General features: G+C 41.7%; 2 protein-coding genes across 2 annotated transcripts; one reads left to right on the forward strand and one right to left on the reverse strand.

The window, feature by feature from the left end:
- Positions 1 to 1862: 1862 nt before the first annotated feature.
- Positions 1863 to 13339, reverse strand: LOC124000237 (MORN repeat-containing protein 5-like). Its single transcript, XM_046306465.1, has 5 exons — positions 13184 to 13339; positions 12833 to 12980; positions 11232 to 11343; positions 10865 to 10996; positions 1863 to 3963 (listed from the first exon to the last, which is right to left on the reverse strand). Exons 1-5 carry the CDS (start codon positions 13321 to 13323, stop codon positions 3884 to 3886), a joined length of 612 nt encoding a protein of 203 aa, XP_046162421.1. The 5' UTR covers positions 13324 to 13339; the 3' UTR covers positions 1863 to 3883.
- Positions 13340 to 19943: 6604 nt separating this feature from the next.
- LOC124000731 (NADH dehydrogenase [ubiquinone] 1 alpha subcomplex subunit 8-like) lies at positions 19944 to 25080 on the forward strand. The gene is made up of 4 exons (XM_046307311.1): positions 19944 to 20396; positions 21334 to 21497; positions 23315 to 23480; positions 24651 to 25080. Exons 1-4 carry the CDS (start codon positions 20346 to 20348, stop codon positions 24786 to 24788), a joined length of 519 nt encoding a protein of 172 aa, XP_046163267.1. The 5' UTR covers positions 19944 to 20345; the 3' UTR covers positions 24789 to 25080.
- Positions 25081 to 26858: the final 1778 nt, after the last annotated feature.

Below are 26858 nucleotides of genomic sequence, written 5' to 3' on the forward strand. Positions count from 1 at the left end.
TCCACAAATTTCTTCTTAACAAACTATATCCAACAATTGTTTACAGACAGATTATTTAACTTATAATTCACTGTATCACAATTCCAGTGGGTCAGAAAGTTACATACACTAAGTTGACTGTGCCTTTAAACAACTTGAAAAATTCCAGAAAATGTCATAGCTTTAGAAGCTTCTGTTAGGCTAATTGACATCATTTGAATCAATTGGAGGTGTACCTGTGGATGTATTTCAAGGTCTACCTTCAAATTCAGTGCCTCTTTGCTTGACATCATGGGAATATCAAAAGAAATCAGCCAAGACCTCAGAAAAATAATTGTAGACCTCCACAAATCTGGTTCATCCTTGAGAGCAATTTCCAAACGCCTGAAGGTACCATGTTCATCTGTACAAACAATAGTACGCAATTATATGTTTGGAGGAAAAATGGGGAGGCTTGCAAGCCGAAGAACACCATCCCAACCGTGAAGCACGGGGGTGGCAGCATCAAGTTGTGGGAGTGCTTTGCTGCAGGAGGGATTGGTGCACTTCACAAAATAGATGGCCTCATGAGGAAAAACAATTATGTGGATATATTGAAGCAACATCTCAAGACATCAGTCAGGAAAGTTAAAGCTTGGTCGCAAATGGGTCTTCCAAATGGGCAATGACCCCAGGCATACTTCCAAAGTTGTGACAAAATGGCTTAAGGACAACAAAGTCAAGGTATTGGAGCGCCATCACACAGCCCTGACCTCAAGCCTATAGAAAATTTGTGGAAAAGCGTGTGCGAGCAAGGAGGCCTACAAGCCTGACTCGGTTACACCAGCTCTGTCAGGAGGAATGGGCCAAAATTCACCCAACTTATTGTGGCAGGCTTGTGGAAGGCTACCTGAAACGTTTGACCCAAGTTAAACAATTTAAAGGCAATGCTACCAAATACTAATTGAGTGTATGTAAACTTCTGACTCACTGGGAATGTGATGAAAGAAATAAAAGCTGAAAGAAATCATTCTCTCTACTATTATTCTGACATTTCACATTCTTAATATAAAGTGGTGATCCTAACTGACCTAAGACAGGGAATTTTGACTAGGATTAAATGTCAGGAATTGTGAAAAACTGAGTTTAAATGAATTTGGCTAAGGTGTATGTAAACTTCCGACTTCAACTGTATGTGAAAATTGCACGTTTCTATGTTTTGTAGTAAAAAATTAGGAATGTAGAGGAAATGTTTCCAATGACATCATCAACCAATTAGTAGACGATTAGTGACCAATGCCTACTCATAATTGGTTAAAATTAGATGATGCACAGTGAAGATGTCATTGGTATCACTTATTTTCCTCTATCTTTTTTTTTTACAACAAAACATAGAAATGTGCAATTTTATCATGTGCTGGAGATGATGGAATATACATTTTAAATGTCCCTTTAATACATTGTCATCAGCAGCCTTCTGTAAAGGATATGAGCCTCAGATGAGGATAGATTGTGTGCCTTATCTTCTACATGATGAGAAAACCGTCATTTGGTTGTTTTGAATTATCAATCATTTTCAGGCAGCTGAGGTAAAACACTCAAATTCAGAGAGAAAAAAAAAATTTATTAGGATGATTTTTTATTACACCTTTTTTTCGGAAAGGTGTAACTTTCAATCTGTACTGGTGAAAATATTAAAATATTATTTATTTGGTGTGATTTGAATTTCCAATACTCTTGTGCAAAAACACATTACAATCTATTGTTATGGACATTTCAATCATTTGAAGCTCCAAATTGTAGTTGTCTAAAATCATGATTTATTACTGTAACACCCGTATGAGACTTTTGAAATTGACAAAACTATTTTAAATGTTGAACAATCACATTGTGTATGAGAGAGGTAGATCTGCAATGTATAAACAGATACGTCTTCCCCCAGTGGTTAAGGACTGAAAGACCGATACATGTCACATTACATGTTTAAACAGTTGTTTTGTCAGCAATTTAGTGTTTATGTCTGTGCAGGATCCATGTCCGTCAGCTTTTATCTTCTACAGTGGTCCAGCCTGTGTGCTTCACTTCTATGGGTTGAAATGGAGATGTGGTACAATGACAGTTAGCGGACTGGGGATATAATATATTGTAATATATGCCATTTAGCAGACGCTTTTATCCAAAGCGACTTAGTCATGTGTGCATACATTCTACGTATGGGTGGTCGCGGGGATCGAACCCACTACCCTGGCGTTACAAGCGCCATGCTCTACCAACTGAGCTACAGAAGGACCACGATATGTATATAGACGTCTGTGGCTGGCCAGCCTGACTGGCAGGGTAGAGGGAGGTTGTGTGAAACTAACTTTGTGTCTTGGCTGTGGAGTGGAGTCAGTGAGGAATAGGATCCTGTGTTTACGAAGGGACTAAGGGAGACAAGACTTCAATGTTCTTGTATTTATTGAGACAATAGTCTGTAAGCACTTTTTTTCTCAGAAAATGTCAAAATAGTATTGTTTTATTAAAAATGAAACAGGTTTATTTGATTGACTGTGTTTTGTGTACTAAATGCAATAAAATTGACTTTAAAATGCGAAATTTGTATTTTTTTTAAAATAATTTCAGTTGGACCACAACAATTTGATGCAAGAAGCACGTTAACCTCCTTATCCCAAACAATCAATAAAGGACACACACACGCAGAGGTGCCAATTTAAAAATGGATCTTGAAATATGAAATCCGTGGTCAAGGTTAAGTGATCCTGCTGGATAACCGTGTCTGAACATGTTACGCTATATGCATCATTCATTGTAAATTTGTATAGGCCTCGGAGTTATTCTGGTGTGTCTGGATTTTCCTTAAACCTGGGTTTGCCTGGTTGTGTGCGTGCGGGTGTGCCCGGCGCGGGGGTAGGAAGCAATCACAGGCCGATGGCTGTGCTAGTGAGCGCTTCATGGGTCAGTGTGTGCAGTAATAACTACTCTCCTCTCCTCTCTTTCTCCACGGCTCTGCTGCTGATTCCTCCCGCGAGCCCAGCGGAGCGCCATCACAGACAGGAAGTCACTGTCAGGCTGCATCATGAGATTGATCCCCTACTCTGGGTTCTGTTTCAAAGGGCAGCTCTCGCTGAGGCAGACATAACGTCTCACTCAGAATATAAGCCTGTCTGTCTGTACAAAAACACACACAAATGTAAAACCCTCAAAATCGAACATGCATAAAACTACAGAAATATGCCCCCCAAAAAAACAGCATTATAGTAGAAAATACAATTATCGGAGCCAAAGCCTTATATTGAGATTTCTTTGCATATTTCTGTAGTTGAATGTATGTTCGATTAAGGGTTTTCCATTGGTGTGTTTTTGTACAGACAGACAAGATATAAGACTACAACTGGAACAAAGCCTATAGCAACTGCATATATTGCACGTATAACAAACAGGAAGTGATCTCATGTTGATTTGCATCCATTAGGCTGCTACCTGCAGAGTCTTTCAGGACACTTGAGAGAACAATCTGACACTGATTACACAGGCAGCACCATGCAGAGAATTAATGACAAACATTACACGTAAACAAATGGCTTTACACGTTAGAAATCCAAAATGTTTTTTTCCCTCATTCTGCATGAACATGTTTGAAGCATTAGCATCTTTTTCGATCTAGACTTTATAACATTTCATTTCAGTATAGGCTGGCTACATTACATGCGTTTCGCTGTGTTTTTGTGCATCTGAAATAAACCTACCGATGTTTTTATGCATCTGTTAAAATCATATTTATAACAACGAAAATGTGTAAGATTCCATATTTCACAAAATATGATTCACAGGTAGCCTATACAGTTAAACATTCCATAAATTAGCTGCCTTTTAAATCAGCAGCTGCTCAGGCCCCTCAACTCAATGTCCAGTTCTGAAATTCAGCCTAGTTGTCAGGTGAATGTCCAACGATCTCATCCCAGCTCTTCCGACAAGTGGACACAATCCACTCCCGTTCATAGTCATCTGCAGGAAAATAGATTTTCAGAATAATCAAGACCACGAAGGTCAGAATAAAGCAACAACCTTTTAAAACACGTTTTAAACACACAATTATTCTAACTGAAAGGGTATAAAGAAATAACTTATTCTAATAGTTCATTAAATAAAATTGTAATCTTAAAATGTGATCGAGGAAGACGAAAAAGGACACTGGACTGGATGCATATAATTATATCAGAGCTTTTGAAATGGACACATTCAACTCAATAACGATTTACATCTCAGTGAAAAATCAGGGTAACAATTAGGAGAAAATAACTTCTTAGTGGTACTTCAACCACCAATAAATCACCAAAAAAATGAACGACAATTTTAACAAGGATGACTCGACTACCAAAACTGCGGATAATATAGTGTTTTTCATAGTTAAAACTGAAATTACTTGATAATTGTAGAGCAAGAGGTAGCATCTCTGCTGGGACTGAATCGGAGCGTCGCAGCTGCACACACTTGAGAGCTCATCTGGGGGAACAGTGTGCGCTGGGCCCATTGTTGGGCACAGGTCTGAAGCTCTAGCCTGATTGTTTGTAATTGCCTGCGATAGCCCCAGCCACTCCAAGTCGCCTCTTTCGCCACTCTACCTGGCGCGCGCGTTCAGAAATAGAAATCACAGTTGCGAACGGGCCACGGTCTGCTCCATGCACCACGGAAACTGCATGCGGGTAACAGCCTATCCACCCCTTTTGTCGCGTTGTGTTGCCTCCCCCTTCTCAACAAACGGAGGTCAGCGTCAAGAAGGTCATTTCAGCAATATTTTAAACCAATTAATACCACTGCACCGGTTTCTGCCTGTTGCGAGGTCTTATAGAACTGCAATTAGGCCTTCCGTTTCTCCGAGCGCGTATGGTAATGAGATAGAATTCACACATTTTCATATGCTGTAATTTGCCCTGGATTGTGATCGTTCACAGAGTGTTTAAAAGTCACTCCTACTTTAATACAATTCTATTTGAGGGCACAGGTGGCCACCATGGTTCGGAAGCAATCTGAAATAAAATGTCAATTGTGAACACTTAACATACACTTCATGTGTTTTTAAATTGTTACTGTGGACGTCTTATAGAAAGCCTTCTATAATGAGTGTTTAGGGGCGTTTAGGGACATTCATTTGGAATGTATTAATAATTGGAAACAAGAATTTAGCCTACACATTTTAGTAAAAAAATAATAATCCTAAATCTGTTCCAAAAAATATTATCTACCAGATCCAAATAATTGTAGGATGCATATGGTTGTATTGTTTGATTCACTTATCTACACATGACTGTCATGAAATAAAATATGATACAAGTACAACAACAACAAAAAATGATTGGGAACACTGTACACTAGCTGTAGGCTATATTGCCTGTTACATATAACTTGTGGAATAGACACCGGCTGTAATGCGCTTAACCAATCAGCATTCAGGATTAGACCCACCCTTTGTATAATGCATATCAATTAGCACATCATAAACATGACATTGTTGGTGAACCACTTTTCTCCTACTGACTAAGCCTTTCCCTCTAGCCCCCCTTCCCCCATTTGCTGCTGGCCATTAACTGGATATCAACGAATTCCCCAAACTCTCTCACAAAAAAAGCTCCGACTCACCCAGGAGCGGTGGTGTACATGGTGCGGTAGGGAAACGATAATGGCTCCTTGTTAAAACATGTTTATCTTAATCTTTAAAATACACTCAAAGGGAAAAGTGTTTCCTGCCAACTAATGCAGAAGCAACACTTTAAAGTGTTAAATTAACTTAATGGCTGTTAGATCAACTTGACCAATAGACTTAACATTACTTAATGCTGCCAGTCGGTTACTTGGGCTAATACTGGAGTATGGTTGACATTGGAGTTGTCATGATTCTGGGGGAGTCTATTTGTTGAAATGTAAATAATTATTGATTAATGTACTGCATTGTCGAGCGACCTGGAACATAAGCATTTCGCTGTACGTGATGAATTAGGATTGTAGAGGAGATGGTTTCAGGAAAGAACATAATGCGATATTACAGTAAACATGAACACGATGACCTGAACCCAGTGATATTACAGTAAATATGAAGACATTGACCTGAACCCAGTGATATTACAGTGAATATGAAGACACTGACCTGAACCCAGTGATATTACAGTAAACATGAACACGATGACCTGAACCCAGTGAATATGAAGACACTGACCTGAACCCAGTGATATTACAGTAAACATGAACATGATGACCTGAACCCAGTGATATTACAGTACATATGAAGACACTGACCTGATCCCAGTGACATTACAGTAAATATGAAGACACTGACCTGAACCCAGTGATATTACAGTAAATAAGAAGACACTGACCTGAACCCAGTGATATTACAGTAAACATGAATACGATGAACTGAACCCAGTGCTATTACAGTAAAAATAACCATGATAACCTGAACCCAGTGATATTACAGTGAATATGAAGACACTGACCTGTACCCAGCGATAATACAGTAAACATGAAGACACTGGCCTGAACTCAGTGATATTACAGTAAATATGAAGACACTGACCTGTACCCAGTGCTATTACAGTGAATATGAAGACACTGACCTGTACCCAGTGCTATTACAGTAAATATGAAGACACTGACCTGTACCCAGTGATATTACAGTGAATATGAAGACACTGACCTGTACCCAGTGATATTACAGCAAATATGAAGACACTGACCTGTACCCAGTGATATTACAGTAAATATGAAGACACTGACCTGTACCCAGTGCTATTACAGTGAATATGAAGACACTGACCATTACCCAGTGATATTACAGTAAATATGAAGACACTGACCTGTACCCAGCGATAATACAGTAAACATGAATACACTGATTGTATCTGCTTGAAAAGGCTTCAGCTTGTCTGCATCCCAAATGGCACAAGCCCCCATCAGGCTCCGGTCAAAAGTAGTGCACTATATAGTGAATAGGGGTGCCATTTTGGGAACACACCACGACTCACAACCAAGTGGCAGTAGCTCAAACCAAGGCTGTTTTCCTTGGCAGAGGGATGTTTTGAATGTGAACCCTTACGACTTTCAAAAGAAGTTATTCCAGAAACAGGAAACTGCAACAAACAATGTGGCAATAGGGTTCCTGAGCACTTGTAGGGCTGGTCCTGCTCGATGCCAGGGCGAACAACAGACAAATACAGACAGACAGATAAATACCAGTGGTGGAAAAAGTACCCAATTGTCATACTTAAGTAAAGATAGCTAAATAGAAAATTACTCAGGTAAAAAGGGTAGTCACCCAGTAAAATACTACTTGAGTAAAAGTTTTTAAATATTTGGTTTTAAATATACTTACGTATCAAAAGTATATGTAAAATTGCTAAAACATACTTAAGTATTGAAAGTAAAAGTAAAATTATAAATAATTTCAAATGCTCTATATTAAACAAACCAGACAGTACCATTTAATTTTTTCTATTTATGGATAGCCAGGGGCACACTCCAACACACAATTTATAAACAAAGCATTTGTGTTTAATGAGATCAGAGGCAATTGCGATGACCAGGGATGTTCTCTTGATAAGTACGTGAATTGGACCATTTTCCTGCTAGCCATGCAAAATGTAACGAGTACTTTTGGGTGTCAGGGAAAATGTATGGATTAAAAAGTACATGATTTTCTTTAGGGATATAGAAAAAGTTGTCAAAAATATAAATAGTAAAGTAAAGTACAGATACCCCCCAAAACTACTTAAGTAGCACTTTAAAGTATTTTTACTTAAGTACTTTACATTACAGATAGTTAGTTTTGTGCTGATAAGACTGCAGAGATGTAGTGTGTATCAGCTCAATCTGTTCCTGTATTCCACTATTGACTCTGTTCAGTTTGTAGTGTATATTATGTGATGGATGATGCACTCTATGTATCTCTGGAATTAAAAAGCTGATCCATAAGAGCTCTTGTATAGCTGGAGAAATTCAAGCATGTCAGTTGATCAGGCAGCAGTGGGCTCCATGTGGCGTTGGTTGGCAGGAAGGTGGTGGAAGTAAGACACACCTTACTTCCACCCGCGCCACGACTCCACTCCCCCGACTGGACCGACCTCAGAGGGGTTGGGTCTAGTCCAGATGACCCGTTTCACCTCATCTTTCCTCAGCTGGGCTGCTGCTGTGAAGACTCAGAGATTCTTCCTCAGGGCTTCTTCCTTCCATCTGCTTTTGTGCTTCTTTTCATGTCTTGGCCCAAAGCCTGGGTACTTCCCTGACCCTTCCTGCCTGGCCCAGCATCGCTCTGGTCTGAGGGCCCTGCTCCGCTCCCCCTTCCCCCCGCACACATCCCTTCTTCTGTCCTCTTCCACAGCGGTGACTGCACTCTTTCCTCTCCTCTTCAAAACACATGGTCCCCACAGGGAGAGCAGTTCCTCTCAATGTCCAGTTAGTGCCGGGGCCCTCTGCTCTTCTCCTTCCTGGATGGAAGCCATTGGCATTAAATTCTGTCTTCACACCCATTTTGACAGACATACCTTCAACCTTTCAGAGATTATTAACACAGATCCAGAGGACACAGTGTTCCTCGTCACGTCATGTGACGAGGCCCAATGATCCTTCTTGTGCGTGCGGTTCCTCACACACACTGGCTGTCTATTGAAAGCTTATATGCATATTTCATTTTAAATTCTTCACTATATTAGTTCCTAGGTAAGGGCTAACAGAAATGGAGCATCGAGATAATGGATCTGAGGGGTATATTAAAGCATTAAATATACGGCCAATATGGTAAATATACCACGGTTAAGTGCTGTTATTAGGATTACGACAAACCCCTGAGGTGCCTTATTGCTATTATAAACTGGTTACCAACATAATTAGAACAGTAAAAATACATGTTTTGTCATACCCGTTGTATTCTTTCAGACAATCAGCATTCAGGGCTCAAACCACCCAGTTTATAATGGTGGTTTTGAATGGCTGACATTTCATCCCTGATAGTAGCTGTAATAGCCAAGACCGTCTACGGTATACTGCTAAATAAATCAAAGATTTCCTGTAGAAAAATGCCCTACCAATACGCAATACAAACAGCAGACACCAAATGAATCTGAATCCAATGATTGGAACAACTGTATTTTATAGCTCTTCCTCTTTTCTCCTTCAACACTATCTTCCTTCCCTCCGTTTCATTGGTCAATACCAGAACTGTTATGAAGGAAAAAATCTGAACATATTTCTTATTGCACATGTTCAGGACATCTGTTCAGGATATGCATCTCTTTGTCTGTTTTTTTCTGTCTGTTGTCTATATACATAAATTAGATTTGCATGCTCCGGATCAAGCAGTGATTAATATGAGGACACTCATCTGTATCATGTTGCGTATAGTTACTCTAGACAGGGTTTACCAAACTATAGTCTGGCTAGTACATCATACACCACTGCCTGTCTGTCATGATCTGGCTGGAACCACTAGTACATCATACACCACTGCCTGTCTGTCATAGTCTGGCTGGAACCACTAGTACATCCTAAACCATTGCCGGCATGTCATGGTCTGACTGGGACCTCTAGTAAGTCCTAAACCACTGAGTCAATCAGTGATCATCCACATACACACACCTGTGTTTGTGGCAGGCTGATCAAAGGCAGTCATAAATATACACTTTCATATCATATTTAGCATTTTATGTGTGTATATAGTCTAAGCCTATACACTCACTGTTTCCAAATAATGCCGGCTTAGCTGCAACCTATGGCAAGAGATAGAACATAGTGTGGCTATTATTTCACAAGACAGACGATGACATCACAGCTGGGCTGTCTCCCATAGATATACCCCCATCCATCCCATTCACAGAGAGACGATTAGATCTATAACCGTTCGTAATCCATGACATTGCCTGGTGATGCAAAAACAAAAATATCTATCTCAAAACCTGACAGACCTCGTTGCCTTCAAATCAAAGATCCCACATCGAGCACTCAATGGGTGGAGAAAATGTGTTTAAAATTTTCCCTTTGAAAACAAAACTAAAATGACTGCAGTGGAGAGGCATGCTTGGCTGAGAGGACTACAGATGATGAGTTATAGGGTAATAAGGCTGCCTCAGCAAAGTATCTGGCTGAAATAGTCTTACATTAGAGAATAAGGGTAATCCGTTTATAGTATTTTATCAGTTTTTAATATCAAATGTTTCCCAGGTGGCCAGAGCTTACTGATGGGATAATAATTGCCCTGAACATTATAATAAAGCAGGGTGCAACTTTCGCTGGGGACGAGGCACACCGTTGCCTCGTTTTGTACTACATTTTAAAATTGCATTTTTGTTCCCCCCAGTTTTATCATTGGAATGTGATACAAAACAAGGAAGCTGTGTGCTTTAGGGCCATGTGGACGTTTCTGAGTGGTCGGGTAACCTGTTTGGGGTGTTTATCCAACTGGATTTAAAATGTATATATAAATAAATAAAGTTATGTCCCCCCCCACTTCTAAAACCAAATTTTAAAAAATATATATATTTTACCTTTATTTAACCAGGCAAGTCAGTTAAGAACACATTCTTATTTTCAATGACAGCCTGGAAACAGTGGGTTAACTGCCTGTTCAGGGGCAGAACGACAGGTTTGTACCTTGTGAGCTTGGGGGTTTGAACTCGCAACCTTCCGGTTACTAGTCCAATGCTTTAACCACTAGGCTACCCTGCCGCCCCAAAAAGGAACAAGGCCCAAAAATATGATAAGTTAAGATAAAAGACAAAATCAAACTCAGTACTGGAAAATTGGAGGTTACTGCGCATTCAAATGAGACGGAGGTCAGAAATATATGTGATACAATACGCCTGGATCTGTTTTCACACTCAGTGTCAAAACCTTGAAGTGAGCTCCAACAGTCTCTGCTCACCTGCGTTCCTCAGGAATTGATGCTCATAGTCAGTGATAACCCTGGTGTTGGGGTCGTAGAAGCCGTCCCCACAGTCATAGCAGCCATCTGGGATGACGCGCGGCGGGTCCAGGTCTGTCAGCTGAGACTCCCCTGCCAGGACAGATAGACAGAGAGTCAGTGACTGGTCAAGTCCTGAGACAAACAACAAAAAACAAGGTGACTAAATTTGACAAAACACACAGATTGTGGTAAAAACCATTGAGATAATATGTTCTATCCCATTGCTATGGTATTGAGACTGAATAGATTATTATCCTAATACTTTAGGATTTAGTCCGCTTGTAAAAAGGTAGATTTTAATTTAAAAAAGAAGTGCATGTTTTACCTGCAGGTTTGAGTCCATTGCACCTCTCAGTGTAGAACTGTCTGTCATAACCATCACAGAAGTCCCAGTCCTTCTCCTGGTACTCCAGCCCATCAGAGAAGGTATACTTTCCCTGTGGATGAAACACTGTAGTATTCTGCAACAAACTGTTGTTATTTAGTCATAAACTTGAAACTTGTATCTAATGGCAAATAAGGGTTATTAGGGGGAAAAAAACAGAAACTTTTCACCACTTCAATTCTGTTTGGATTGGGGAATTACATTTCACCACAACATAGGCCTAAGTATGTCAATATGGTTGAATAGTCTTTAAATGTGCATCCTTTGTTGAGAGATCTATGTTCCATATCCTGTGGAGTTTTTACCATGAAACAAAGAGAGGTCTGAGCTGGATGGGAGTGAGGTGTGTTTGGTCATGGGCTTGCTAAACCTAGATCATGTCTAATGGACCGCAGTAATCATGATAATAATCGAACGAACTGGTTACTATTATGGCTGAGATACGCATGAATGAACGGTTGACCAAAAAGGAATGTCTTTCCTGTGTGGAACATGCAGAGAGCACATGTTGGAGGAGAGGTATGGAAACGGAATAACTGCGACAATGAATGTGAATGATTGCTAAAGGGGACCAGATGTAATGGCCACTATAACCAATGCGAAACACACACACACACACACACACACACACACACACACACACACACACACACACACACACACACACACACACACACACACACACACACACACACACACACACACACACACACACACACACACACACACAGACCTACACAGACATGAAGGTACACACACACACACAGACCTACACAGACATGAAGGTACACACACACACACAGACCTACACAGGCATGAAGGTACACACACACACACACACACACACACACACACACACACACACACACACACACACACACACACACACACACACACACACACACACACACACACACACACACACACACACACACACACACACACACACACACACACAGACATGAAGGTACACACACACACACACAGACCTACACAGGCATGAAGGTACACACACACACACACACACACACACACACACACACACACACACACACACACACACACACACACACACACACACACACACACACACACACACACACACACACACACACACACACACACACAGACCTACACAGACATGAAGGTACACACACACACACAGACCTACACAGGCATGAAGGTACACACACACACACACACACACACACACACACACACACACACACACACACACACACACACACACACACACACACACACACACACACACACACACACACACACACACACACACACACACACACACACACACACACACAGGCATGAAGGTGCACACACACACACACAGGCATGAAGGTGCACACACACACACACACAGGCATGAAGGTGCACACACACACACACACACACACACACACACACACACACACACACACACACACACACACACACACACACACACACACACACACACACACACACACACACACACACACACACACACACACACACACAATCACAGAAAGTATGCTCCACACCTGTTTGGATATCCCTTTCTCCCAAGTTCCTTCATATTTGCTTCCATTTGGAAAATAGAGAACACCTTTTCCATGGAACATGCCATCCTTCATATCCCCAACATATCTTGTCTCTGTGGGGAATTTATACTCTCCTTCTCCCTCCATCCTGAGGAACAGAGCAAAGGACATAGCTAATTCACCAATGGTGAGATGATAAGAACATTCAAATTAAACTTGTGCCAGAACTGGTGCAAGCTAGCTAGCTACCCACTACTGCTAAAGTAAGCTAGCTAACGTTATGTCACATTACACTTTGACACATAGAAGTTTTGCAAACTGGCCTATGGCAAAAATGTTTTATTAATTTACCTGCCATTCTTGAAGGCTCCAGTGTAACTGCTACCTGTGAACTCCATATTTGCTATGAAGTTACAATGAAAAACAGAGGTTAGCTTAGTTGACAGCTGTCTGGTTTCTGCAGCAAGCAGGTTGTGTGACGACGTCGCCATGGAAACGGGAAGCTCGTGCGGTGTCTCTTTTTTTCAAATTTCACCGCATGAAGTGTATTATGATAAAAGAAGCCTAGCATGTTGTCTCTTGTCTTAGAAAATAATAAGTCTTGTACACACAAACTTGAATCCAATGTTCCCTCTAAACTGCCGGGGCCTGCGCAGCTCCCCATGGACTGCAGCGCAGAAGAAAAACCAGCACAGAGAAGCACAAGATTGAATTTTATTCAACTTTCTTGAGTTTTCCCCATTAGTTAACACTATCAAGTCAACGTTTCCCTTTAATGTGGGAATTGTGATCGAATCCACGCAATATTAGACACTTTCAACGCAACATACCCGAAAGAAAACGAACTATGCAAGACTTAGTATATTATTGTAATGACTCGCTACATTATGCAAGACTTAGTATGCAAAACTAACTATATGCAAATAGACCATTTCCATATGGATTTGTGCCGTTCACTTGGAACTGGACTGTTTTACAGCATGAGTGTCAGGATTATAATGGCTTGTTTTGAAATCAAAGCAAGAGTTGCATGTAGCCAGGTGTGTATATTTGTTCATATTCTTTGCTAGTTAGTGAGTTATTAGCCCAGTTAAAACTAATTTGTAGTCAGCAATGTGGGAGTGATTGCTTCCTACAAGAGCACAAACCTTGTACATTTCTAGACATATTTGAAAAGTAAGTCCTTTAAGGAGCTTTTTTCTTTGTCTTAAAGGGACAATGTTGTATTTTGAGAAAGGCTTGAATAAGCTAAGTAGCCAATAGGCAGAGGGTAGCATAATTTGTCTGGTTCTCTGTAATAATGGTATGGGAATAATAATGAATTAAATTTTGTAAAGTGATTTCTTGCGTCAAAAAACACAACAACATTTTCAGTCACCTTGTCTGAAGGACAAGTGCATTAACAGGTTAATGTCAAGCCCTGCATGTTTTTTCAAAAGTCTCATGGAATGTAGGCCTACATTGAACACCACACATTGGCTGCTACCGTAGGCTGAATGATAGAACGCTATTTTTATATTCAAATGAAATGTAAAGCATTTTCTCCATTGTTTTTTATAGTAGGCCACTCTGGAAACCCTACCTACATTATGATCAAATAGCCACAGTAGCCTAATTGGCCACAGTTAAAACAATACATTAAAGTGGGTACAACCTCAGTGTTCACAGTAAATGTGCCGGAAGTTGCATAGAAATTTCACAAGGTTCAAGTTTGCGCTCAGCAGACCTGAAATGTGCTCAGTGCTTGAGACAATACAAATATTGGCGTACCACACGCCCACAAAACGTAGGGAGCTCTAGGGGTCTGCCTCCCATCTAGTTGTTGTTGTAAATTAATCATTTTGAAAGAAACCCTCCCATGTCCTTCATAAAACTTTTAGAATTTCCACCTGTAGCAAGCCAAGTGTGTATGTTGTCCAATTGACATGGGTAGGTAGGTCAGACCATATCATTTTTGGTTAGGGTTAGGCTTAGCTAAAATACTGTACTCCATCTAGCTTCAACTAAAAGCCATCAGTTCCCAGAAACCATCATTGTCACCACACCGGACCTCCAGCCATACCAATTCAGGCTCGGGCCCTACCTTTTGGGGTGGGTCAACATTCTAACAGCCTAATAATAAATACAGTTAATATATGCTATCTCAAAAAGTATTTGGTTGTGTTTATGAAGGTCTTAACATTAATATGAAATCAAATGTATTTCAAAGAACACAATAGGATTGTTTATATATAGTATATATACAGTGTACTATCTATAGTTATATACAGTATTTAGCTGGAATTTATACACTATCAAATTATACTTACTTTGTTATTGAGTGGCTGACGCATTAAATCTGTTAGTTTTTTTTTAGGTTGGGAGGGGCACGAACTCCGATCTTGCAGGGGGTCTACAGAAACTGCAGTACACCACTGAATACAAATTGCTGTATTTCATGCAAAATCGAGCTGAAATGGCTCATGTTTTCTTATTTTTTTTTTAAAACAGTGAGGATTTCTACAATCTTGTATGACATGAAGTCATCTAATAAAACAAATGATAAGAGGTTTCTGTTTTGAAACCCATCCACCATTGTAAAATGAACACACCTCAATGCAGGGGTGTCCAACTCATTCCATGGAGGGCCTAGTGTCTGCTTGTTTTTGTTTTTCCCTTTCAATTAAGACCTAGACAACCAGGTGAGGGGAGTTTCTTACTAATTAGTGACATTAATTAATCAATCAAGTACAAGGGAGGAGAGAAATCCTGAAGACACCCGTGAAATGAGTTTGATAAATGTACCTTAATGCATACTTTTACATGATATTATGTGAACTTAACACACACAAAATCTTATATATGTATGAAGATTTTCCTTAAAGTATAATTACTAATGTTACTGCCCTCTCTACAACAAATACTGTACATACTTAATTAAATACATGTAATTTAAACAATTTATTTGAATACTGTAGAATTTCATTCATTCCTATGGAGGACTGCTCATAGTGGTCAGAGAGGATAAACGTTTTCCCACCATTCATTGTTCCCATAGGGGATTTTAGGAACTCTTAAAACAAGGGCTGTGTTTTGTGTAGGCTTACACTGGCATGACGTTTCGATAACTGTGTAAATCTCTCTCAGACAAGGTGACTTTCATCAATATATTTGCCTGTATTTACCCCCCCAAAAAATTAAACGCTAGTTAACTGCTAATGTGGCTATCATACACAAATGCCATGATGCTCTGGATGAGACTGCCGAATCGAGGCAAAGGTAAGAATCTCTGGATTAACTATCTAATGTTAACTAAATTTAGTAATTCATAAATTGGCTACATTTACTTAAATTGACAATTCTGTGAACTGTCTTGGGCAAGTTTTAAATTGACACAATAGCTGTTAGCAAATGAGTCAGATAAAGATGAGGTGCAGGAGTTTGCAGTGATTTGTAGTCTTGCATGATGTCTACTTTTATGCTAACTAGTATTTTCAAATCTGAGCATAAATAGAACAAAATACACTCTGCTCAAAAAAATAAAGGGAACACTAAAATAACACATCCTAGATCTGAATGAATGAAATATTTGTATCAAATACTTTAGTTAGTATTAGTTGGATTTGAATGTGCTGACAACAAAATCATACAAAAATTATCGATGGAAATCAAATTTATCAACCCATGGAGGTCTGGATTTGGAGTCACACTCAAAATTAAAGTGGAAAACCACACTACAGGCTGATCCAACTTTGATGTAATGTCCTTAAAACAATGAGGCTCAGTGTGTGTGGCCTCCACCTGCCTGTATGACCTCCCTACAACGCCTGGGCATGCTCCTGATGAGGTGGCGGATGGTCTCCTGAGGGATCTCCTCCCAGACCTGGACTAAAGCATCCGCCAACTCCTGGACAGTCTGTGGTGCAACGTGGTGTTGGTGGATGGAACGAGACATGATGTCCCAGATGTGCTCAATTGGATTCAGATCTGGGGAACGGGCGGGCCAGTCCATAGCATCAATGCCTTCCTCTTGCAGGAACTGCTGACACACTCCAGCCACATGAGGTCTAGCATTGTCTTGCATTAGGAGGAACCCAGGGCCAACCACATCAGCATATGGTCTAACAAGGGGTCTGAGGATCTCATCTCGGTACCTAATGGCAGTCAGGCTACCTCTGGCGAGCACATGGAGGGCTGTGCAGCCCCCCAAAGAAATGCCACCCCACACCATGCTGGAGGATGTTGCAGGCAGCAGAACGTTCTCCACGGCGTCTCCAGACTGTCACGTCTGTCACATGTGCTCAATGTGAACCCGCTTTCATCTGTGAAGAGCACAGGGTGCCAGTGGCGAATTTGCCAATCTTGGTGTTCTCTGGCCAATGACAAACGTCCTGCACAGTGTTGGGCTGTAAGCACAACCCCCACCTGTGGACTTTGGGCCCTCATACCACCCTCATGGAGTCTGTTTCTGACAGTTTGAGCAGACACATGCACATTTGTGGCCTGCTGGAAGTCATTTTGCAGGGCTCTGGCAGTGCTCCTCCTTGCACAAAGGCGGAGGTAAAGGTCCTGCTGCTGGGTTGTTGCCCTCCTACGGCCTCCTCCACATCTCCTGATGTACTGGCCTGTCTCCTGGTAGCGCCTCCATGCTCTGGACAATACGCTGACAGACACAGCAAACCTTCTTGACACATCTCGCATTGATGTGCCATCCTGGATGAGCTGTACTAGCTGAGCCACTTGTGTGGGTTGTAGACTCCTTCTCATGCTACCACTAGAGTGCAAGCACCGGCAGCATTCAAAAGTGACCAAAACATCAGCCAGGAAGCATAGGAACTGAGAAGAGGTCTGTGGTCCCCACCTGCAGAACCACTCCTTTATTGGGGGTGTCTTGCTAAATGCCTATAAATTCCACCTGTTATCTATTCCATTTGCACAACAGCATGTGAAATGTATTGTCAATCAGTGTTGCTTCCTAAGTGGACAGTTTGATTTCACAGAAGTGTGATTGACTTGCAGTTACATTGTGTTGTTTAAGTGTTCCCTTTATTTTTTTGAGCAGTGTATATTGATAAAAATCACCTTGTCATAGAGATTTACATGGTTATCAAAACATAACAAAAAAAATGAATGGTGAAAAAACGATTGGAACCGTTAGGTTTTATACCCATAAAACCTAGCGGTTTCAATTGTTTTTTCACCATTATTTTTTTTGTTATGGGTATTATGACACGTACACTGTGGGGCTCTATATGGCAGCTGGTTGCTTGAAAGTCTCTCATTAGCCAACACACAGCATCGAAAAGCAGGGTTTATATAAACTCAGCAAAAAAAAAGAAACATCCCTATATGGAACATTCCTGGGATCTTTTATTTCAGCTCATGAAACGTGACACGGTATACTTTACATGTTGCATTTCTATGTTTGTTCAGTGTGTGTATATATATATATATTTATATTTATTTATTTTTTATGTTTCACACATTTCTGGAATTTATACAATTGTAGAAGCTAAAAAAAATATATCCCAAAGCGTTTGCATTTATGAATATACAATTTGGCCATGAGAATAAATTACATTTTATTTTTATGGAATTACTGCGTTCATGTTTGCGCTGGGCTGGGTTGCATTGCCTGCTGGGTAGTCACCCTGTGCAAGGTTACTAGCAGCTAAACACTCTCTTCCTTCAAGTCGAAACGGTCTGCTAGTTCTGAATTAAACTGCCTTTGTCATCAACATGTTAGGCTAGCTAAAGCAGCCAATTGGATTCAATGAAAATGCGATATACAGCGTTGGGAAGTAGCTGCCGGAAGTGTTGTGGAATCCAATAGGCTGCTTTAGCATTCACTAGCATAGCATGCTGATGAAAAATGCAGTTTAATTCAAACTAGCAGCATTTCAATCTTCTCGATTTCGTTGCTTGTTGTAAATGAGAACTTGTTCTCAACTAGCTTACCTGGTTAAATAAAGGTGAAATTAAAAATAAATAATGGAATAATTAGGAGTACAGAAAAACCTTCCATCCCTGAATTGAGGTATGTTATCAAGCCATATCCCTTGTCTGTCATCATGAAGGAAAATTGAACTTCAAGTTGAGTTTTGGCTAATGAGCAGCCAGATAAGCTTGGATCCATTGGTCCCAAGTGTCTCTCTCTGAGATTGTCATGTAGTCAAATCCCTGGTAGGTACGCAAGGACCTCACCCCGCCAGCTTCAATAAGCAGCGGAATCCCCAGATAAAACAGGTTAGGCTAAGCCGTGTTTCGGTTGTCCCTTTCTGTTGTGTACGGAGACAAAGCACCATCCTACCCAGTGCCCTGCATTATTCCCGTCCGGAGCGTTTCCGACCTCACCATTACCAGTCCGGGCCCGAATCAAGTCTATGGCATTCTGCCATGGGAAATCCTGATATTCCCTCAAGGCCCTATTGAGAGAAGTAATCACTGTCAGCATCCTAAACTCTGTTTGATCAAACATAATCCTCAACTTGATTGAGACTTCAATTGAGCACATCAACCACCCGAACCACTGCCTGTTCACATCGCTACCATCCAGAAGGCAAGGTCAGTACAGATGCATCAAAGTTGGGACCGAAAGACTGAAAAATGCCATCAGACTGCCAAACAGCAATCACACACTCAGCGAGGCTGCAGCCTACATTGAGACCCAATCACTGGCTACTTTAATAAATGGATCATTAGTCACTTTATGCCACTCTAAATAATGTCACTTTAATAATGTTTACATATATTACATTACTCATATCACATGTATATACTGTATTTTATACCATCTTGCCTATGTCGTTCGGCCATCGCTCATCCATATACATATTATCATTCACCCCTTTAGATTTGTGTGTATTAGGTGGTTGGTGGGGAATTGTTATATTACTTGTTAGATATTACTGCACTGCACTGTCGGAACTAGAAGCACAAGCATTTCGCTACACTCATTAACATCTGCTAACCATGTGTATGTGACAAATAAAATGTGATTTGACTTGACAGACAGTGGCACCTAAATAGTACAGTTGGTGGAAATCCTGCCAGTCTGTTGGCCTGTCCAAACTCGTGCCAGGAAGTACCACACCTTGAGCACATTGCCTCTGGTCAAGTCTATCTCCTGGCTTACTTGATGCAGGGTCCTCCTGTCCTGAGTTAATTAAGCAGGAGTGATAGATCCTCCAGACGTCAGGATTGAGATAGCCAACACCGTCAGATTGAGGATTGCCTAACCTGTTCAAGGCGACAAAACTAAATGGATTAACGCCACCAGGGTGTTCTATCTCCAATGAAGAAGGAAACTTGTTTTTACAATTGGTTAACTCGGCGTTTAAATCCGTGCAAACCACAGTATCTTTGGTGTTATTCTTTCGGTTTCTACACGTCACTGAAATGCGTTTCAAACCTGTGGACATGCGCAATGCACTCACTGACCTTCCTTATGCGGCCTCGTCCAGTAGCCAGACGAGGACCTTGAGTGTGTATGACATTGTTCTTTCATTTGGATTAATCTGACAGAAACCGGACCATGCCGGGTTCGGTGGAGGTTCCCACTTTTAATGACTTGAATGTTGAGGAGGTAAGAACGAGGCGTAACGTCGAGAAACAATCTGGTTAGCAATGCTATCAAAGTTAGCTAAATCAGCAATCCAACTGGAGCTAGCATAGCAGGCTATTGTTAGCTAGCAAGCTTGTTAAATACTGGCTTTCCAACAAGGTTACTAGTTTACGTTTTCTAGGTGTCGTGTTGATTGCAGTATTGCATCGATTGTGATACAGTCAGCTAACGTTACTTGCTGTGATCTGGAAGTGAAAGGTTAATGCTAGCAAACGTTAGTTAGGTACTATAACTTAGCTAGTGTTTAATTTATGTACAATAGTCCCTGTTTGAGACAGCTACTATAAAAACATGTTGTGATACCGTACAATGCAAGATACCTAGCAAGCTTGCTAACTCTATTATCATGTAAGGGATTTTATGCGTTCTGGCTAGCTAGCTACTTGGTTTAATTTAATTCCCCTCAAGTTGTCTCACATAAAAATGTATTTTTGGCTAGCTGTCAATCGGTTATGATATTTAGCCTGTCCTTGAGTGCATTTACAGGGCAACTTCAGTTGGCCTACAACAAGAATACAGTTGATGTTTGGGGGCGCATCTAAAGACATCGATATAATGTCGTGATTTGTATTCTGAGCAATATGTTTTGAAAGGAATCAAATGAGACCTGTATGAAATAGGAGCTCGTGCCCCTCTGATTGCCATGATCAAAAACACTGATGTACTTTAATTGATCTCCCCACTCCAAATACTAGTACGCCAGATTTATGCTCTCAAAAAGTAATGTTTTTTTTTCCAAAGATGGCATATCTGACTATGTTCACCTTTGGCTTTTGTCATTATATTTGGCTGTTTAGGGTTTGAAATTGAAGTAAGCTATACACTTGTCTATATACAGTATGTGTGTCCGTGTTGAGTAGTGTCTGTAGAGTCTCATTCTGCCCTCGCCCCTGTGTAGATCAGTGTGTCATCTGCGGTGCTGAAGGGAGCTGCCCACCACTATGGCTCACAGTGTGACAAGGCCAACAAGGAGTTCATGCTCTGTCGCTGGGAGGAGAAGGACCCTAGGAAGTGTCTGAACGAAGGGAGGAAAGTCAACGAGTGTGCACTTAACTTCTTCAGGTAGGTAATCATAGTGTTGACTGACTATTAAACACCCACATGAAAAATGTTGGTCTGTTTCACATGAGCCACTTTAATGCTGTTTTAGCATGATTAAGGACCAGTAATAGTTGTGATGACATGGTATAAGATCTTAAGCCTGCATGTGTTTTTACAACAGACATTGAAAAGATGTGAACCCTTGCCAGGACTCTGCTGTATGTTTACTGTATCCACATCCAGCAGCTTTTGCTGAACTACACGGTCTGCCGTTTTAGATTCATGGTTCTGTCAACAGTTTTCAGCCGAATAAAGCCTCAATCTGGTGTACAGTTTCCATATGGCCATTACAACAGGGTGAATAGATTTCAACTTAAAGTGTACAGTTTCCATTTCACTTCTGTTCTGCAACTGACCAATAAGAGTCAAGAGAGTGGTAGGCTAACTATATGCTATCTGTCAGTCAGACATGGTATATAAAGGTAACTGACAAAATAAAGGAACAGCTTGGCAAGGGATTCTTGCACAAGAAATTCCATCATTTGGTTTTTCGTTGATGGTGGTGGAAAAAGTTCTCATGCACCGCTTCTGAATCTTCCATAAGTATTCGATTGGGTTGATATTTGGTGACTGAGATGGCCACGGCTTATGGTTTTCATGGGTTGTCTCACCGTGGGGGTTGACTGGCGGCTTTGTTTACAGAAGGCCGCTGTGCACTAATAACACCTATTAATGCCGGACACACAGGCACATACCTCTGCAGTGACTGGTATCTGTCTGTGAATTGGGCTGGGTTTGACATGCAGGCTTGCTCTGTGTAAGGTCCACAAATAAAACCCCACTTCCAAAGCAGGAACACATAAACAGTTCTGCTCCCAGATGTAAACAGGCTGAGTGGTAAAAGATGGCATTATTGTAATGGTACAAGGTTTTGTCAAACTTGTAATTACAACTGGTTGTTTATTCTTTTGGAGGTCCTACACCTACCTTGAAGTGGTACCTTGCCCACATTTAAAAAGGTCAATTAACATAGTGCTAGCTAGATAGTAAAAACAAGTTTTATCCAGGATCATAATAGTATGTAGTATGTACTCAAGTGTTAATTTGAGCATAAGAAAGCCAACTCTTGTCCAGCATGTAGGGAAAGTGATACATCTAGAACTCAATTCAGTTTCCTGTGTGAGATGGGGGACATTTGTCAACAGCCTATGCTCCTTAAAAGAACCTAGGGCTTAAATAAGTAAATAGATGCCTGGGGAAGGGATTCTGTCTGAATTGTCACCTGAGTGGCGCAGCGCTCTAAGACGCAGTGTCTCAGTGCTAGAGGTGTCACTACAGACTCTGGTTCGATTCCAGGCTCTATAACAACCGGCCGTGATTGGGAGTCCCATAGGACTATTTACACCTTTATAACCCTAACCCTTTATAATATAAAAATACATCAGGAGTCACTAAACAAACAAAGGCCTTATGCCTGTTAACATTGTAGTGAAGAGTACACTACAGGGTCAGAGTAATATGGTGATTTCTCTGTAGGGACAATCAAGATTCATTGAGAACCTTTGAGGCCAGTTCCAATATTCATTAGACAGTTTCTTTGTCAGATTGTCAGACAGTGTGTGGATATCAACAGGCTTCTCTCTATATGACTCTGAAGGGTTAGTCCCAAATGGCACTCCAGGGATCTGGTCAAAAGTAGTGCCAAGTAGGCAAGGGTTTGGCCGGGGTAGGCGAGGGTTTGGCCGGGGTAGGCAGTCATCGTAAAATAAGAATTTGTTCTTAGTTAAATTAAACATCAACAGTGTGCTAAACATTAAGGAAACATCTGATTCCTCCAGGCAGATAAAGGGGAGCTGTGCTGAGTCCTTCACAGAGTACTGGACCTGCCTGGACTACTCCAACCTGGCAGAGCTGCGTCAGTGCCGCCAACAGCAGCAGGCCTTTGACAGTTGTGTGCAGGACAAGCTGGGCTGGGAGAGACCCAACCTGGGAGAACTGTCCAAGGTGAGACCCTTTAAACTATTACCAGAAGGAGAAGTCGGCTCATAGACGCAGAGCGACTTAACAGTAGTTAAGCGGTGGTCCTGAGCTGGGTGACGTGTAGTGAGCTGAGGAGTTGAAGGGGTCTGAGAGGTGATGGAGTGGCACAAGGCAGGGCCTGCCTGCGTGTGGTGGGCAGAGGAGTTGAAGGGGAAGGGGTCTGAGAGGTGATGGAGTGGCACAAGGCAGGGCCTGCCTGCGTGTGGTGGGCAGAGGAGTTGAAGGGGAAGGGGTCTGAGAGGTGCTGGAGTGGCACAAGGCAGGGCCTGCCTGCGTGTGGTGGGCAGAGGAGTTGAAGGGGAAGGGGTCTGAGAGGTGCTGGAGTGGCACAAGGCAGGGCCTGCCTGCGTGTGGTGGGCAGAGGAGTTGAAGGGGAAGGGGTTCGAGAGGTGATGGAGTGGCACAAGGCAGGGCCTGCCTGCGTGTGGTGGGCAGAGGAGTTGAAGGGGTTCGAGAGGTGATGGAGTGGCACAAGGCAGGGCCTGCCTGCGTGTGGTGGGCAGAGGAGTTGAAGGGGTCTGAGAGGTGATGGAGTGGCACAAGGCAGGGCCTGCCTGCGTGTGGTGGGCAGAGGAGTTGAAGGTGGAGTCCACACATTTATCATACGTGTTTTTCTTTTACTGGTCCCTTGTGAGAATTGAACCCACAACCCTGGTGTTATAAGCTCCATGCTCTACCAACTGAGCCACACGGGACCTCTCTGCTGCTCCCAGACATCATCTTTCAACAAAACTTTGGGTGATTCAGTTAAAAGGTCACGTTTGGGAACAACAAAAGAATGATTGAACATTCTGTATGTATTGGACCTTCATTTTGTCCAACTCCTGTTATTCTGGAAGTTTAAAACCCTGTCCCATTCTCTTACCTATACTCCCAGCGGGTTGGTCCTCTCCATTTGCCTCTGTCCTCCATCAGCGGTGCAAATGCTAGGTAAACAGTACTCCCTCACATTTGAAAACAGCTCTAAGCCTTTTGACACAGATCTTCATTGAACCAATATGCTTTCTCTTTTACCAGCAAAACATTCACTTGTGTTCTTAGTACAGGCCTTACAAACCAGTCTGCCTGCTCCCAGTCTCCTCTCCTCTTTGCTGTGGATTTATGTAACGTTTCGGCACCTGTGTTTCTCTTCAGGTGACAAAGGTGGACACCTCTCGTCCCCTTCCTGAGAATGCTTACCACTCGAGACCCCGGCCAGAGCCCAACCCTGTGATCGAGGGCCAGCTGCAGCCAGCCAAGCACGGCAGCAGACTCTTCTTTTGGAGCTGGTAAAGGGTAATCTACCCAGCCTCCGCACCAATCCTAACCTTAACCATTAGCGAGAGGTGGAGGGATGCGCAAAACTAGGGGCAACTTCACCCTACACCGGAAGGCAGTCCTCCAGAGCCTATCCCATCATGCCTGCTGTCTTGTCCAGTACAGCCACCATCATCAGACCTGGTTGGACAGGAAGGGACGTCTGTGCACCAGCCATCGTCACATCTCCTCCTATGTTGTAGAAATGATCATGAATGAACAAAAACTACTTGTGTTTATTGTTGTGAAATAAATACTAAATGTTGAAGTTGTTTTAGAAATCTCCTGTCTGGTAGTTAGAATGTTACGTCGGTTTTAAAGGGAATGTTCAGCTGAAATGTCTTGTACTTTTGCATTTGGTTCAAAAGACTCAAGGAAATGTATTTTCTACAAACTGTAGAAAATCATTGATTTAAGTTTGATGTTGCAGACAGCAACAGTGTCTCTCACCCCCTTTGAAATCCTGCAGTGTAGTCATCATCAACTGTATTGTTGGGTTCAGGGTCAGTACCCATGAGCACCGTCCAGTTTCCTCCTGTTCTCCCTGCTCACTTCCTGCCTGAGACCCGGAGGATGGTCCTGGGAAGACAGACGGGGTCAGTTCAAAGACAGTCTGCTTCCCAAATTGCACCCTATTTCTTATACAGTGCACTACTTTTGACCAGATCCCTCGAGTGCCATTTGGGACTAACCCTTCAGAGTCGTATAGAGAGAAGCCTGTTGATATCCACACACTGTCTGACAAAGAAAATGTCTAAGAGTATTGGAACTGACCTCAAAGGTTCTCAATGAAACTTAATTGTCCCTACAGAGAAATCACCATATTACTCTGACCCTGTAGTGCACTCTTCACTACAATGTTAACAAGCATAAGGCCTTTGTTTGTTTAGTGATTCCTGATGTATTTTTACATTATAAAAGGTTAGGGTTATAAACAAATCAAATTGTATTTGTCACATCCGCCAAATACAACAGGTAGACCTTACTGTGAAATGCTGACTTACAAGCCCTTAACCAACAGGTGTAGACCCTAAAGTGAAATGCTGACTTACAAGCCCTTAACCAACAGGTGTAGACCTTAAAGTGAAATGCTGACTTACAAGCCCTTAACCAACAGGTGTAGACCTTAAAGTGAAATGCTGACTTACAAGCCCTTAACCAACAATGCAGTTTTAAGAAAAAGTGTTAAGTAAAAAATAAAAACCAATTCCAAACAGGAATGGAGTCTGAGGTCTGTCAGTGCAGTGTATAGTCTGATGTGAGGTCTGATGTCAGTGCAGTGTATAGTCTGAGGTCTGATGTCAGTGCAGTGTATAGTCTGAGGTCTGATGTCAGTGCAGTGTATAGTCTGATGTCAGTGTATAGTCTGATGTCAGTGTAGTCTGATGTCAGTGTATAGTCTGATGTCAGTGCAGTGTATAGTCTGATGTCAGTGCAGTTTATAGTCTGATCAGTCAGTTTATAGTCTGATGTCAGTGCAGTGTATAGTCTGATGTCAGTGTATAGTCTGATGTCAGTGTCAGTGTATAGTCTGATGTCAGTGTATAGTCTGATGTCAGTGCAGTGTATAGTCTGATGTCAGTGTATAGTCTGATGTCAGTGTATAGTCTGATGTCAGTGTATAGTCTGATGTCAGTGTATAGTCTGATGTCAGTCTGATGTCAGTGTATAGTCTGATGTCAGTGCAGTTTATAGTCTGATGTCAGTGTATAGTCTGATGTCAGTGTATAGTCTGATGTCAGTGTATAGTCTGATGTCAGTGCAGTGTATAGTCTGATGTCAGTGCAGTTTATAGTCTGATGTCAGTGCAGTGTATAGTCTGATGTCAGTGTATAGTCTGATGTCAGTGCAGTTTATAGTGATCAGTCAGTTTATAGTCTGTCAGTCTGATGTCAGTGCAGTGTAGTCTGATGTCAGTGCAGTTTATAGTCTGATGGTAGTCTGATGTCAGTGCAGTTTATAGTCTGTCAGTTTATAGTCTGATGTCAGATGTCAGTGTATAGTCTGATGTCAGTGTATAGTCTGATGTCAGTGCAGCAGTGATGT

The sequence above is a fragment of the Oncorhynchus gorbuscha genome, linkage group LG16 (assembly GCF_021184085.1).
Source record: "Oncorhynchus gorbuscha isolate QuinsamMale2020 ecotype Even-year linkage group LG16, OgorEven_v1.0, whole genome shotgun sequence".
Classification (NCBI taxonomy): Eukaryota; Metazoa; Chordata; class Actinopteri; order Salmoniformes; family Salmonidae; genus Oncorhynchus; species Oncorhynchus gorbuscha.